Raw genomic sequence first — 16,203 nt, 5'->3', positions numbered from 1 at the left:
TTCCCATATGTTATAATAATCAAATTGTTCCTTCTCTTTAATTTCAAGTGTTAATCTATTCATTTCTGTACATTCTAATATTTTCCTAATCACATTCTCATGCATAGGGATCTCTTCATTTTTCCAATTTTGTGCAAATACAATCCTAGCTGCAGTTATTATGTGAATTATCAAATATACATTTTCTTTACTGTAAGTTTCTGGTAAAATCCCCAACAAAAATAATTCAGGTTTCAGATCGATATGCTGTTGTATAACCCTATCTCAACTCAACCCCACACCCCAAGGGTGAATTGGCTTTTGGGCACAAAACCAAGACAAACTAGATAAATCATCTGATACTTTTCATGGGCCAAAAACTATCTTGAGCCAGCTCAGGTTCCCATCATCCTAACTCAAAACTATTTTCCATGGCACTTTGGAACCAAGGTTAAGCTCACCTAAAGGCTCCATCCCCTTTCATTCTTCCAGAACAGGACTATGATGTAGCAAACCAAGCAACTCATAAACTGTTAAGAAAAAGTCTTCTACAGTGCAGCTCTTGGACATGTGGGGCTCAAACCCTGCATTTTCTTCATGCAAAGCAGGTACGCAACCACTGAGGGTTGGGTTGGCTTCTCTCAAAAAAGCATTGGCTAGAACAGGGGTCTCCAACCTTGGCATCTTTAAGACTTGTGGACTTCAACTCCCAACTTTGCTGGCTGAGGAATTCTGGGAGTTGAAGTCCACAAGTCTTAAAGTTGTCAAGGTTGGAGGCCCCTGGGCTAGAGTTCTTTTAATGCTGGGGTGGTTTTTTTCCCTAACAGGAACAAGATATTGTAAAGTCATGAAAAGAAGTTTGTGGGCCTCAGCCATTTGCTCTCAGTGCTAACCAGAGATCAGGGAGGGGCTCTCATTTCGCAGATTCTGAGCATTTTCAGATGGCAAGCCTTCATCATTCCTGTCAGGGTTACAAAGGAGGGATTGTTGTCAAATGGCACATAGGCAGACATACAGAACTGCTGAGCTGTGTAAACAGGGCTAATTTGGGTGAGTTTGGGAGGGAGAGATTTGGGAAGGAAAAACACCGGGGAGTTAGAAACCTGGGCAAATAAGGCAGGGAGGGGGAAGGAGGGAATTTGGCACGAAGGCACTAAGACCAAGCAGGACACGATTCAGGGCCTGATCTGCTGGAGAAGCTCTGCAGAAATCTCTTTTGCCAAGAATGAAAAGCACGTAGGAATCCTGCCAGAAGCTGCTCCTCTGTAACTCTGGTGTACAGTACTGCTGAAGAGAACTCCCCTCCCCTCCCCCCCCCTGTGGGTGGATCGTGCCCTTAGCAAACAAATGGAGGGTGAAAGAACAAACAAGGGTCACAAGGAAACCAATAGCTCGCTGAGAGCTTTAAAGGGGAAAATTGACAGATAAAAGGATCCAGGGGCTTAAGGGTCAAAGGGCAACAGCAAAGGTCAGTTCGATGCTGATTTACAAAGCCACTTTCAAAGGACTTTTGAGAATGGGTGACACAAAAGGGGCACATTCTACCACTCCTTCTGGAGGAACAATATTGTGGAGGAGGGGGGAAAAGGGGGACCAAAATTTGCCACCGTACCCTGCTAGAAAACATATACCTGGTTAGTAATTCCCCTCCTGCACCTTCTATTGCAAATGTGTCTTCTGGTGACTCCTCCACTTGGTTCAACATACAAAGAGCCTCACGTTGGTCAGACCAAAGTATTTCTTGTTCGTAATTGCATTCCTGCTAATACCAACCAGATTCAAGGGAACCAGAGGTGGGTTTCAGCAGGTTCTGACCAGTTCTGGAGAACCGGGAGCAGAAATTTTGAGTAGTTCAGAGAACCGGTAGTAAAAATTCTGACTGGCCCCGCCCCCATCTATTCTCTGCCTCCCGAGTCCCAGCTGATCGGGAGGAAATGGGGATTTTGCAGTATCCTTCCCCTGGAGTGGGGTGGAAATGGAGATTTTGCAGTATCCTTCCCCTGGAGTGGGGTGGAAAAGGAGATTTTGCATTATCCTTCCCCTGCCACGCCCACCAAGCCACACCACCAAGCCATGCCACACCCACCAAGCCACACCCACAGAACCGGTAGTAAAAAAATTTGAAACCCACCACTGAAGGGAACCCACCAACAGGACTCTACCTTCAGTGGTGGGTTGCTACTGATTCACCCCAGTTCGGGCAAACCGGTAGTGGCAGTGGCAGGAGGTTCCACCCACCCATCCGGACATCTCTGCGCATGTGCAGAAGCTTCTGTGCACACCCACAAGCAAACCAGTAGCGATGGGATTTGAATCCCACTACTGCTTAACTTTGAAGTTAAAATATAACCACCATGATCAGAAGCTACTGATAAACTCCAGGAATGTGTCTAACCCTCTTTTAAAACAATGCACATTGGGGGGAAAAAATCACTGATATGCAGCAAAATGTCTTCTTTAACAGTAGAGTTTTTAAGAAGTATTTTTGTCCATCTTTCACTCTTCAGCTCCGATGGATGGCCTGAGATTGGGCTAAAAATAAGCATCTCCTCTTTCGTTTTTCCTACATTTAGATGCTTATCATGCATCATTGTTAATTCTCCTTCTTCCAAACCAGAGAGACAGGCCATAGTACCAGGATCACATGCAACCTTAAACCCTTTGTCTATTGCACTGCAAAAATCCACTTTCCTGCCAATTTGAGATAGGAAACATAAAAACCATTAGAGCAGATCTAAAATGAGCCGAACATAATGTTGAAAACAAGCTTTCCTTTACACATCCTCCCATTTCAAAAAAACTCTACAAACTGTTTCCCCATCATTGTTTTAAAAGCTCAGAAATCCCAAAGTCTTTCCTCATGGATTGGCATTCATTCCGTGGATCATTTATGTATTTTCTTTTTGGACTGCAGCGGTCTGATTGCACCACAGACTCATATAGTGGCATTACATCATCACAGCTACCATTTGTATTTATTTATTTGAGGATTTTTTATTGTCTTAATTCTTTAAAATGGTTGTAAAATTTTACTATCCTATAATTGTGAGCCAGTCAATTGGTTGAGTTGGATAACTATAGAAATCGAATGAATGAATGAGTGAATGAGTGAATGAGTTAGTGAATGAATGAATGAATGAATGAATGAATGAATGAATGACCAATTTTATTTCCAGCCCCCTTTAAAGACCTCCAATGTAAAGATTGTGCTTCGCACACCAGCTGCACTCTAACCTAACATTTATATTTACCCACTCAGCATTCTTTCTCTACATGCTCTACTAGCCAAAGTCCAAGCTCTCTTTCTGCTAGAGGTAAAGAAGCGATGACTGCAAGGTCACAGAAGAAATAGACAGAAGACACGGCAGTTACTTAACACCATTTTCACCAGAGTTTGAAGATACACTTCTTAAGTCTAAGAAGAGGGCCCAGATTGTGTATCCTCTTCTTAGACTTTGAAGGATGAAATGGGTTGAGAAAGATGTGAGCAAACAAAGCTGCTTGTCAGGGATTATTCCCTTCTTCTGTATTCATAATTTGTCTCAAAGCCACTTCAAACACACTCTGAGAATGCAAACTTGACGTTTCTACAGCAACTACATAAGCATTTGAACAGCATCAGGGCTTCTGAGGCTTGAACCTTTACCAGGGCATCTCTTTTCAACACCAAATCTAAAACTGGAATATAGAAACAAAAAAATAAAAATGAAGAGGATCCTAAGCAGGTGCAGAATGTCTATGGAGATTCTCAGTTATCCAGGCCATGTTTGTCCCAAAAGTGCTTTTTCAAGAAGCAACTGGACTTCCTGATTTTTCTTTAAAGATGTTTCGCTTCTCATCCAAGAAGCTTTGGGGAAACAAAACAACCACTTCATTACCGCATGGCACAACATAGGAAAACAAATACATCAGGATCAGATTCAGCAGTCCATCTGCATTTAAAAGACACAGGCCACTCTTTTGAAGACAACAAAGTCCACATTATGGACAGAGAGGACCACTGGTTTGAAAGAGGGTCAAAGAGGCCATCTATGTCAAAATTGAACAGCCTTCTCTTAACAGAGGGGGAGGGATACGACATCATCTATCTCCAGTCTACAATACAGTCCTTTGAACAGTTCCAAGAAGGCTCCACACTGATTTGCACCACTCAGGTGACCCTGAGAACACAGATAAACCTCCAGTTGACCTTAAGGACTCACTAAAAGAATGTAAATGACCAGCTGTCTGCAAGTAGTATAAATCCTTCTATTCTCCACCATCCACTCAGGGTTGTGGAAGCTTCTTGGATAAGAAGCAAAACGTCTTCAAAGAAAAACCAGAAAGTTCAGTTGCCTCTTTTAAAAAGCACCTTTGGGGAAAGCAGGTGCAGAGTTTATTTTTCTGGACAGGGAGTCATTAGAGAATCCTATACTCAGAGGCTCAGATGGATGGGTTTCTGAATCAGAAAATGTCTTTTGCAAAGATGCTACAGCCTCACCATCACCTTTTTCTCAAGCCGTGAAACACTGTTGCTTGTTTCCAAGCAATTCAGAACATTTATGCACAAAATGTTGGCCCCCACGGAGGGGGCTCGCAACTTGGGCATCCTCCTGGAGGCACATCTGTTTTTAGAAGAGCATATGACGGCCCTGGCCAGGGGGGCTTTTTATCAGGTCCACCTGATACACAAGTTGCGTCCCTTTCTGGATCGGGACTCCCTACACATGGTCACTCAGGCACTCGTCACTTCCCGCCTGGACTACTGCAATGCTCTCTACATGGGGCTCCCCTTGGGGTGCACCTGGAGGCTCCAGCTGGTCCAGAATGTGGCCGCGCGGGGGATTATGGGAGCGACGGGGCGCTCCCATGTGACACCTTTCCTGTGCGAGCTGCACTGCTCCTGGTGGTCTTCCGGGTGCGCTTCAAGGTGTTGGTGACCACCTTTAAAGCGCTCCATGGCTTAGGGCCGGGGTATCTACGAGACCGCCTTCTGCCACCAATAGCCTCCCACCGGCCAGTACGCTCGCACAGAGAGGGCCTCCTCAGGGTGCCGTCCGCCAGACAATGTCGGCTGGCGACTCCCAGGGGGAGAGCCTTCTCTGTGGCGACACCCGCCCTCTGGAACGACCTACCCCCAGAGATATGCACGATACCAGACCTCCGGACTTTTCGTCGGGCCCTGAAAACTCATTTATTTCATCTAGCCGGGCTGGCTTGATCCCATCCGTTTCGGTTTTAATTTGAAATTGGTTTTAACTGGGTTGTTTTAAATTGTGGGCTGAAATTATTTAATTACCTTTTAAACTGTTTTTAAAATTTTGTATGCTCTGTTTTATCTTGGCTGTTCACTGCCCTGAGTCCTGCTGGAGAAGGGTGGTATAAAAATAAAATAAAATAAATAAAAGCCAACATCAGTCGTGCATCCCTGGCATGTATCCACCATGTTTTTGGAGACACGCATTCTCCCCTTTTCACCTTTTGTGAAATTGCTGTAACAAACTTTAGCCAAAACAGTTTGGGACCTCCAAATAAAGTGTGAAGCAGTTTGTATTGTGATTAATTCAAAATCTCCTTCCAGGACAGTCAGTTCTTTGGAAACTGGAAAAAGGGCACAAAACATCCCATGTTCAAACTGAAAAACTGAAAAGACCTAAACTCAGGGCTTGATCAGAGATAATCCACAGCAGTAGATGACAGCAAAGAGCATGGATTTGAATGCAAAAGGCCCAAGGTTCAATTCTAGCCATTTCAAGTTAGGTTAGCAACAGAGAAGATTCCATTTGTTGGTCTAATCCTGCTGGCAAAATCACTTATCCAGTCTACTTCCCAAATCACTCCAAGCTTCAAGACATTGCACATTTCCCTCTGCATGACCTGACCATTTCCATGCAAGATGAAGCAATAAGCCATTATTCCCTACCTTCTCTTGCAGCTATGATGAACCTGATTGCACAACTTAGAGCCTCATAGATGTGGCTGAACCACTATGCTCAACAGCCCTAGCCACAATGGTTAAGGGCTAATGGTGGTAGCTGTATTTCAACAACATCTGGAAGGACATAGGTGTGTGTTCACAAGTCAGGGATGGAGCTTCTGCAAAGGAGGGAGAACTTTATATCCAAGTTTCCATCCTTGGATTTTCTCAAGTTTCCCAGGGAGATGGTGCCCTAAATGTAGGCTCTGAACCAGAATCAGTTTATCATTTACAAGACTTACTGTTTTTTTATTTCTTCTCTTTGGGTGTTTTCCAGGTACCATGTTCGTTTCCCAATCCACTTGATATAGAGGAATGAGAACGAGCCTTAAGCTACAGAGGGACATGGTATAAGAAGCTGAAAGGCAGATTCATAAGAACTGCATATACCTACGGTACTAACTATGGGAACCAATACAGATCTTTTTTTTAAAAAAAAAACCCTAACCTTTTCAGATGTTTCTCCACATTTTAAAAGCAAAGCCAGCCCTCCATGGATAGGAATGGCTTGGTCTTATTTTCTTTCTCCCTTTTTTAATGTGGGCGAGTCCATGTTGAAAACAAAATACAACAAAATGCATACCCGTCCCATTATAGGAATGTTATTAGTGTCTCTTTTCCATGTGCTATGGAAAATATGAAATGGGCAATTCCCTGCTGACATATAATTGCATTGTTGTTTAGAGCAATCCACCCACCATCCCCAACTAAAAACATTTAAGGCAGCAAGTTTTAAAAATAGGAAATTATCTTCACTTCCTCCACCAAAGGGTCGTCTCTGCTGGCTGCAAAATGTGAGAACAGTCCTATTCTTTTCAAACAAGCACGCATGCCTCAAGGTCATGAACCAAAAAAAGACTGCCATACAGGAAAGTCATCCTTAAAAGTGAGAGAATGTATCTACGAACATGGGATTAAATTAATTTTAACAAATCCATATTTTATCATAACTTGTTTAGTCCTGGGCCCTCCTCCTTTGAGAGCCATCACCAGAATGCCGCACAAAGCTTAGTGGTCTAAAATATAGACCTCTTATTTTGAAAACTCTATAAATGCAAACTTTTGCTGCATGAGCACTTCTTTCCACGCTACATGGAAAAATCTGAAAATCTGTTTTTGTGCAAAGGTATACTTAGACTAGGCCACTCAACATCTTCATTTATCAGCCTTAACTTCTAAAATAGGTTTACACTGAGATCACATTATTTGTCCAACCAGTTTAATGCTGCCTTACAGCACTTTTTCAGGATCTTCATTTCCTACTTCTATTGACTCTACTGAGACTCTAGAAAGAGTGCAGAGAAGAGCAACAAAGATGATTAGGGGATGGAGGCTAAAACATATGAAGAACGGTTGCTGGAATTGGGTATGTCTAGTTTGATAAAAAGAAGGACTAGGGGTGACATGATAGCATATTTGAGGGGCTGCCACAAAGAGGAGGGAGTCAACCTATTTTCCAAAGCACCAGAAGGCAAGACAAGAAACAATGGATGGAAACTAATCAAAGAGAGAAGCAACCTAGAACGAAAGAGAAATTTCCTAAGGGTGAGAACAATGAACCAGTGGAATAGCTTGCCTCCAGAAGTTGTAAATGCTCCAACACTGGAAGCTTTTTAGAAGACTTTTTTTTTGTGAAGAAATGTCTGCAATTAAATCAGAGATTTTCAGTATATATAATACATGCTCTTTTTAAAAAGTCACATCATGGGGCTCACAGCTTTTGAAATCCCATTCAGGACATTTCTTTGTGCTTCTATGGTTTCATCCGGAATTTCAGATTTTCAGGATTATCTATGCAACTTCAAAAGAACTACAAACTTCCTTCTTTCTTTCCTTCCTTTCCTTCCTTGCTTCCTTCCTTCCTCGTAAAAAAATGATTATCAGCTGTTTTCTGATAGGGTTTCTCTGCCTCAACAAACTTTAAGATATGTGGATCTCAACTCCCATAATTCCTCAGGTCAGCATGCTGAGTTCCCATCCTGGCCGGGAAATTCCACACATTTTAAAGTTGCTGATGTGGAAAAACACTGATTTAATCCCATACTTGCAGAGCCTATTAACATAATACATACAATGTCCTTATCTCATTCCAAGCAAAATTCAAGAGTCTTGTTGACAAGACAAAGACATCTATTGACATCAAATTTCTCACTCGATTTCTATCTCAGCCTTTCAGAGGGAGAGGAGAGCGATTCTGGAGCCTTGTTCTCTCCGTCCCCTTTCCCCTTTGCCACAGTCTATCTTATGAGGACACAAGTGCTCTTGTTCAAATGTCCCACGTGACATCAACTTCTAACCTCCTCCCAAATAACAATTGTAACAATCAACTTTCTATGTCTGATAGTTCCCCTCATTTTTTGAAGGTTTCATAGCATCCTAACAACTTGGCCCAATGGCTGCATTATATCTGTTCTGCATGGACAGAACGGACAGAAATCACAAGAAAGATGTCACAAAGCATTAACTCACCTGCTTGGAGGGTGCAGAGCTGCGGGTGACCTCTTCATAGGCTCCTACATCCTTCCAGGTGACAATGAAGGTATGGTGCGGGATAAAGTTGGTGGCTGTGGGAAATCCTGCTTGGATAAACTGAGCTGCCTGCTCCAGGACTTCTCTGGAATCATCCAGCCGGTAATAGATTTTACCTCGTCCATGGCTGGTGTCAATGTCTGAGAGAAATGGAGCAATGGCAGGGAAATCTGTAGGGAGGTCATCGTCCACATATTGGGTCTCTCTGGGGAAGTCCTGAGTTGAAATGATCCCATTGGTTCCAACCTGTCACAGCAGTCAATGAAAGTATAGCGAGATAAATCATGTCCACTTTTGAATGGTAAATGAATGATTTGCTCAATCCATTAAAGCAGGGGTCTCCAACCTTGGCAACTTGAAGACCTGTGGACTTTAACTCCCAGAGTTGAAGTCAGCAAAGCTGGCTGAGGAACTCTGGGAGTTGAAGTCCACAAGTCTTCAAGTTGCCAAGGTTGGAGACCCCTGCATTAAAGAAAGTTATCCCATGTTAAAAACTCTTCAATACAATACTGCAGGAAGGGTATCCCTTAAGCCAGTGTTTCTCAACCTTGGTAGCTTGAAGATGGGTGGACATCAACTCCCAGAATCCCCCAGCCAGCAGTGCTGGCTGGGGGATTCTGGGAGTTGAAGTCCACCCATCTTCAAGCTTCCAAGTTTGAGAAACACTGCCTTAAGCGTTTTCAAATCAAACAGTGAACAGTGAAAGACTGATTATTCCAACTCTCTAATCCAGCTGTGTTCTAACTGGGCTTTCTCAGAAGACTCCATTAGGAGAACTTTATCAGAAAGACGACTTATTGTGCCCAAGCATCATGGTTGTAACCACAAGGGAATATTAGCTTTGTTCCATGATATCTTTTCATTTCACATAGGGCAGTTATTCTCAGATATCCTGGATGATAACCTCCATTACTCCCAACCTGACCTAAGATCAAGAGTGAGGTTCAATGGATCACTGTCTCACTCCAGAAGAAGTTGCAACAGTTCTCACAAAACACAGCAGTCATCTGCAACATTTGTTTGTGTCAGAGGTGGTATTCAGCAGGTTCTGACCAGCTCTGGAGAACCGGTAGCAGAAATTTTGAGTAGTTCGGAGAACCGGTAGTAAAACTTCTGACTGGCCCCGCCCCCATCTATTCTCTGCCTCCCGAGTCCCAGCTGATTGGGAGGAAATGGGGATTTTGCAGTAGCTTTCCCCTGGAGTGGGATGGGAATGGAGATTTTACAGTATCCTTCCCCTGCCACGCCCACCAAGCCACGCCCACAGAACTAGTAATAAAAAAATTGAATCCCACCATCTTTATTTTTATAAATAACTCAAGATGGCAAACTTATCTAATATTCCTTCCTCCTCCTATTTTCCTCATAACAACAATCCTGTGGGGGTGAGTTGGGCTGAGAAAGAGGGATTGGCCCAAAGCCACCCAGCTGGCTTTCATGTCTAAGGTGGGACCAGAATACACAGCCTCCTTGTGATTGGCCCAAGGTCACCCAACTGGCTTTCAAGCCTAAGGCAGTACTAGAACTCACACTCTCCTTGTGATTGGCCAAAGCACTCATTCCTAAGGAGGGATTAGAACTCACAGCTTCCTGCTTTCTAGCCTGAAGCCTTAGCCACAATTTACACAGCTCTTATCCGAAACAGCCTTAATATGAGAACTGTCAAACAGGCAGAGGAGAAGCCTTTCATTTACTGTTATAGCTGAAACAACAAATAATTCTTTACAGCTAACTATAACTATTGATGAAATGACATCCGTGTGATACACTTTACCAAGACAGCAGTTATGAAAACCTGAACTTTGTGAATATGTAAAAATTATTAAAGTGAACACTAAAAACACTAGGGGTTGCACAAACTGAAATAATTTTAAATATGGTTTTTAAGGGGTTTTTAACTTATTTTGTTATTTTGTGATTTGTATTATTGATTGTTGTTGTAAGCCGCCTTGAGTCCTTTGGGAGAATGGCGGCATATAAATCGCAAAAATAAATAAAAATAAATAAATAAATCTTAGGCTGGGCTCCCCCAACATACTAGATTAAGCTAACATGAGTGTGATAATCTATGATTCAGCGTAGTGTAGGAACCAAGTGATTGTCTTGGTATATTGTGTGAACAGGGCCATTATTCAAGGCATCTTCAGTAGTGGTGGAATTCAATTTTTTTTACTACCGGTTCTGTGGGCATGGCTTGGTGGGTGTGGTGGTCGTGGCTTGGCGAGTGTGGCAGGGGATGGATACTGCAAAATCCCCATTCCCTCCCCACTCCTAGGGGAAGGATATTGCAAAATCTCCATTACCATCCCACTCTGGGGCCAGCCAGAGGTGGTATTTGCCGGTTCTCTGAACTACTCAAAATTTCCGCTACCGGTTCTCCAGAACCTGTTGAATAGCACCCCTGAATTTCAGTTTGTTTATATATTTGTTAGGTAAATAATATACCTTTTGTCAGGAACTCAAGGCAGCGTATGTAACAAACATCCTCCTCCTCTTATTATTATTAGAGTGACTGGCCTTCTGTGCTGAGCTTCTGTGGCTAACAGGGGATTCGAACTTGGATCTCCCTGATGACAACCCATTGCCTTATAATGCAGTGTTTCTCAACCTCAACAATTTAAGATGTGTGGAGTTCAACTCCCAGGATTCCCCAGCAGCCAGCATCGCAAAGGCAAAGAAGGGCATAAAATGGAATGCGACTAACTTTACTGTTTTGCTTAGCAACAAAAACGTTGGGCTCAATTGTGGTCATAAGTCGAGGACTACCTGTACTTTTCACCCAACATGAAAACCGAAGCAATGAGAAACAGTGTATAAAACAACTCAGGGTTAGATAAAGGTTGTAAAGTTCTGGTGTAAAAGGGAGCAAAAGAAGATTGTGTTAAAAATGGTTGTAACTTCAGGTGAAACTGGGTGGGATTTTAGCAAGGGGATGCTTTGGGGCAGTCTATAATTCCTCCTTGGATTTCCTGACTCAATTCTAATCTATTGCTTTTTTTCCCCTCCCATCTTTGGAGCTCTATGCCATCGAAATCTTAACAATATCTTAACAATACCATATCTGACTTTAAGCCTGAAGCGCTACTAGATGTTTCCTTCTCAATATACCACAAAAGGAAAGCTTGAGAACTTCAGAAATATATTCATCCTATAAGGCAGTGTTTCTCAACCTTGGAAGCTTGAAGATGGGTGGACTTCAACTCCCAGAATCCCCCAGCCAGCGCTGCTGGCTGGGGGATTCTGGGAGTTGAAGTCCACCCATCTTCAAGCTTCCAAGGTTGAGAAACACTGCTATAAGAGGAAACTGGGTTTTAATGCCTTATACTATGTTCCTTGCCTGGGTTTGTGTGTTTTTTTCAAAGTGCCAGGCAAGTAGCAAAAATTGTAGGTGCTAATAATTCTGGTTGTGCTAAAAAAGAGGCTTGTTCTAAGGCTTTTTTTTTTTATTTATTTATTTATATGCCGCCCTTCTCCGGAGACTCAGGGCGGCTTACAGTGCGTTAAGCAATAGCCTTCATACTTTTGTATATTTTATACAAAGTCAGTTTATTGCCTCCACAAACTGGGTCCTCAATTTATCTACCTTAGAAAGGATGGAAGGCTGAGTCAACCTTGAGCCTGGCAAGATTCAAACTTACTTTAATTGCAGACAGCTGGTGTTAAATTACAGTGCTTAGTCTGCAGAGCTATCCAGGCTCCTTTAGAGACCCAGCCATCCCTTTGGCAAATATTGCCAACCCTCGGGCATCTGAAGCCAACCGCCACGAGACATCTGCCATCATGTGGCAACGTGCGCCAAAATTCAAAGCCAGGGAGCCCGGAAAGGCCAGGCTGCTAACTTTGGGAAGCTCTAATTCGACAACCACCTTGGGCCTCCTAGAAAGAACTTGGCAAGGGTAAAAGAAGAGCTATTGATGTCAGTTGACCGAGCATCAGACTGGAAAGAAATCTTCGAAGGAAAACAGAGCCTTATTAAGTACCCAGGAAATTCTTGGGACTCGCAGCTCAGGCTGTGCAGAGAAGTCTTGCCTTAAATACACGCTGTTTTTTTTTTTAAAAAAAATTGATTTATATGCCGCCCTTCTCTGGAGACTCAGGGCGGCTTACAATGCGTTAAGCAATAGCCTTCATACTTTTGTATATTGTATATTGTTCTCTCCTTCACTCCCTCTTGCATGGATCGCACATTTGTTGTGGAAGGGGAGGGGGTTGATTTTTCTTTTTTTTTTCTCCCCCCACCCACCCACCCACCCCCACCAGCCCTGATCCTCCAGATCCCTCCGGGGGGCAAACGAGAAAGAGCCAGAAGTTGACCATGCCCTGGCACTTACGTAGAGCTGAGTGAAGTGGGTCTCGTAGAAAAGCAGCGGGCTGGGCAAGGGCACGGGCACCGAGGTCTCGTCGTCTCCTTCGGGCAGCTCCTGGTCCCCTGGGGATCCCCCAAAGAGGAAGAGCTGAGAATGGGGCAAGGCAGCCCCCCAGCCCAAGAGCCGCAGCAAGAGCAGAGAGAGGAGCGGAGGTCTCCCGAGCATGCTTGTGCTTGGCCCTTGCGATGGACTTGCTCCTCCCGGGCTGGCGTAGAGTGGGAACCACAAGTCCCAGCCCCGGGAGCCGCCTCCGCATCCCACCCCTGAGTTCCCAGGACTGGCCCTGGGCGGGGCCGGAGGCGTTTCCCGCGCCTCCCCATTGGTCGCCCTCCGCCCGGCCGATGACCAATCCCTCCCAACCAGCAGCTCCCCGCGAACATCTGGATCTCGTTAAGCGCTCCTCTGGCACAGCTATGCGCCTTTCCGAAGGCCCTCTGGAAGTCTCGGAGTTTGGGCAACCACTTCAAGGGGGTCCCGTTCAGTTGTGGCGCCTCCTGAATGCCGCTTCTCATTGGCTAGATTGCGTCGAGCCCCCTTGCACCAAAAAAAATAGGCAACCAGATCTGGGCTGCAAAAAAAAATAAAAATCCGTAAAACGACCGACTGGGTGGCCGGAAGCACCTCTTTTGCTAATGACCTAATGGTCAGTCGGATTTTGCAGACCGATATGGTGAACCGTGCAAAAGGTGGCATTTCCATTTCTTACGAAAGAACAATGCTTCACTAACTAGTTTCAAATATTAGAATAGAATAGAATAGAATAGAATAGAATAGAATAGAATAGAATAGGAATAGGGGGTAGAAATGGAATAGAATAAAATAGAATAGAATAGAATAGGAATAGGAATAGAGGGTAGAAATAGAATAGAATAGAATAGAATAGAATAGAATAGAATAGAATAGAATAGAATAGAATAGAATAGAATAGAAGGTAGAAATGGAATAGAATAAAATAGAATAGAATAGGAATAAGAATAGGAATAGAGGGTAGAAATAGAATAGAATATAATGAATAGAATAGAATAGAATAGGAATAGAGGGTAGAAATGGAATAGAATAAAATAGAATAGGAATAGAGGGTAGAAATGGAATAGAATAGAATAGAGTAGAATAGGAATAGAGGGTAGAAATGGAATAGAATAAAATAGAATAGAATAGGAATAGGAATAGAGGGTAGAAATAGAATAGAATAGAATAGGAATAGAGGGTAGAAATGGAATAGAATAGAATAGAGTAGAATAGGAATAGAGGGTAGAAATGGAATAGAATAAAATAGAATAGAATAGGAATAGGAATAGAGGGTAGAAATAGAATAGAATAGGAATAGGAATAGAGGGTAGAAATAGAATAGAATAGGAATAGGAATAGAGGGTAGAAATGGAATAGAATAAAATAGAATAGGAATAGGAATAGAGGGTAGAAATAGAATAGAATAGAATAGAATAGGAATAAGAATAGGAATAGAGGGTAGAAATAGAATATAATATAATGAATAGAATAGAATAGAATAGAATAGGAATAGAGGGTAGAAATGGAATAGAATAGGAATAGAGGGTAGAAATGAATAGAATAGAATAGAATAGAATAGAATAGAATAGAATAGAATAGAATAGAATAGAATAGAATAGAATAGAATAGAATTCTTTATTGGCCAAGTGTGATTGGACACACAAGGAATTTGTCTTTGGTGCATATGCTCTCAGTGTACATAAAAAGACAAGATACATTCATCAAAAATCATAAGGTGCAACACTAGTTTACTACATTTCTAATAATTGATAGTTTGGACCATTAAGGAACTTTACCAGCGTTGTGAGACAGGTTTAAACTTCAGTGAGGTGTTAGCAAGCCACTACATACATGGCTATTGCTTAATTCATATTCTGACACTGAGTAGAATTAGCTCAAACATCCCCAGCCTGGCCTCTCCAAATAGGTTGGGCTACATCGTCTGTTCCTCTGCCACTGGCATAAAGCTGGAGAGAACTTTGAAGGCTATTCCAACATTTGTTCATGGTAAATTCATTTAAGCACAAATTTTAAAAAAATATTTATAGCTGTTAAGAAACGCAAAAGCACATCAAAAATTGTAGAAGAGGAAGGGAACCCACTTGGAGAGAGTAGGGATATTTATCATCATGCAGGATTTTGCCAAATATGGTATCTTCTGGATGTGTCATCCATGCTGGTTGAAGACTGTGGGAGTAAGAGCCATTGCGCATAGATGACCCAAGGCTGGGAAAAGTTACATACATCCAGATGTTACTTCTGATAGTGGATGTGTGGCTGAATTCACATACTATATTCTATGTCATCATTGGTTTTCCCTCAGTGTAGGGTGTAAGCTCAACTTTTGCATTGTTTAAAATAAACTATGCTTATAACCCAAAAAAAGGTTATATAACATTATAAAATAAACTACGATTATAACAAAAATGTATGAAACCAATCTTTCTCTGTGTGTACATTTTTCTCCAGTCTGGTATCTCTAGATATGTTGCAACTCCCAGTATTCTCAGCCTCTGTTACTGGTAACTTCTAGTCGTATTCTCAACAATCTGGAATGTACCAAGTTTAGGAAGGCTGGCATGAAAAGGAGAAAAAAAAACCCCAAAAACAAAACCTCAAACTATTCCAGAAATGTATACTGCCAATTCCTGGTGGTTTGCAAGAAAGTTAAAAATTAAATCCATGAAAAGCAATGAAAACATACCCTCACCCAAAAATCCAGCATCCCATAAACAACCTCTCCTTACAGAAGAGATCAGATTTACTGAAGACTGTTAGGGAAGATACCATTCAAGTCTCTAGAGGCAGAGTAGCTCACAGTATCAGGGCATAACTGGAAATAAAAGTATTGATAGAAGAGAATGCAGTATTTGTTGCGCAGGATTGAATTGTGGAGTCTGTGGTGTTCTGTGAGCTTGATGGCTTTTTTGCAGACGTTTCATTACCAAATTAGGTAACATTATCAGTGCTAGGAGGGAGGGAGGGTTGCTCTTAATTTTATATGTATAAAATATGTGTGTGTATGTGTGTGTGTGTGTGTGTGTGTGTACAAAAAATTAAAATCTTGGGTGTTTTCCCGCATCATGTTAAATAAGTTAGTTAAAATGTTTAAAATTCTGGTTAAAATCCTAGCTTAAAATCTTCCAAAAATCCTTACAGAGCACTCTGCAAGGTCCTTTAAAACCTTAGCTAAAATCCTACCAGTACCTTAAAAGTTTTTCTTTCTAGCAACGTTTTGACAGGCTCACAACCCTGTCATCTTCAGGCTCTTGTTTAGTTTAGAAGCTATGGGTGTGTTGCGAGGTTGGAGCTGTCGCTTTTCTATGTTTGCTGCTGCTGACGTATGCTGGTTAGCCTGTAACT

General features: G+C 42.4%; 1 protein-coding gene across 1 annotated transcript in view; it reads right to left on the bottom strand.

Moving 5' to 3' along the window:
- Positions 1-13,133, bottom strand: part of NID2 (nidogen 2) — a 71,518-nt gene extending 58,385 nt beyond the window's left edge. The window contains exons 1-2 of the mRNA XM_034433389.3: positions 12,796-13,133; positions 8,405-8,710 (exon numbers count right to left, since the gene is read on the bottom strand). Coding sequence (XP_034289280.2) covers positions 8,405-8,710; positions 12,796-12,996 — 507 coding nt within the window. The 5' untranslated portion in view covers positions 12,997-13,133. The remainder of the gene's footprint in view (positions 1-8,404; positions 8,711-12,795) is intronic.
- Between the last annotated feature and the right edge of the window lie 3,070 nt (positions 13,134-16,203).

The sequence above is a fragment of the Pantherophis guttatus genome, chromosome 1, assembly GCF_059756535.1.
Source record: "Pantherophis guttatus breed Tessera chromosome 1, ASM5975653v1, whole genome shotgun sequence".
NCBI classification, from domain to species: domain Eukaryota; kingdom Metazoa; phylum Chordata; class Lepidosauria; order Squamata; family Colubridae; genus Pantherophis; species Pantherophis guttatus.
The sequence above is the reverse complement of the archived record's forward strand: the minus strand, read 5'-3'. Positions and strand labels throughout refer to the sequence as shown.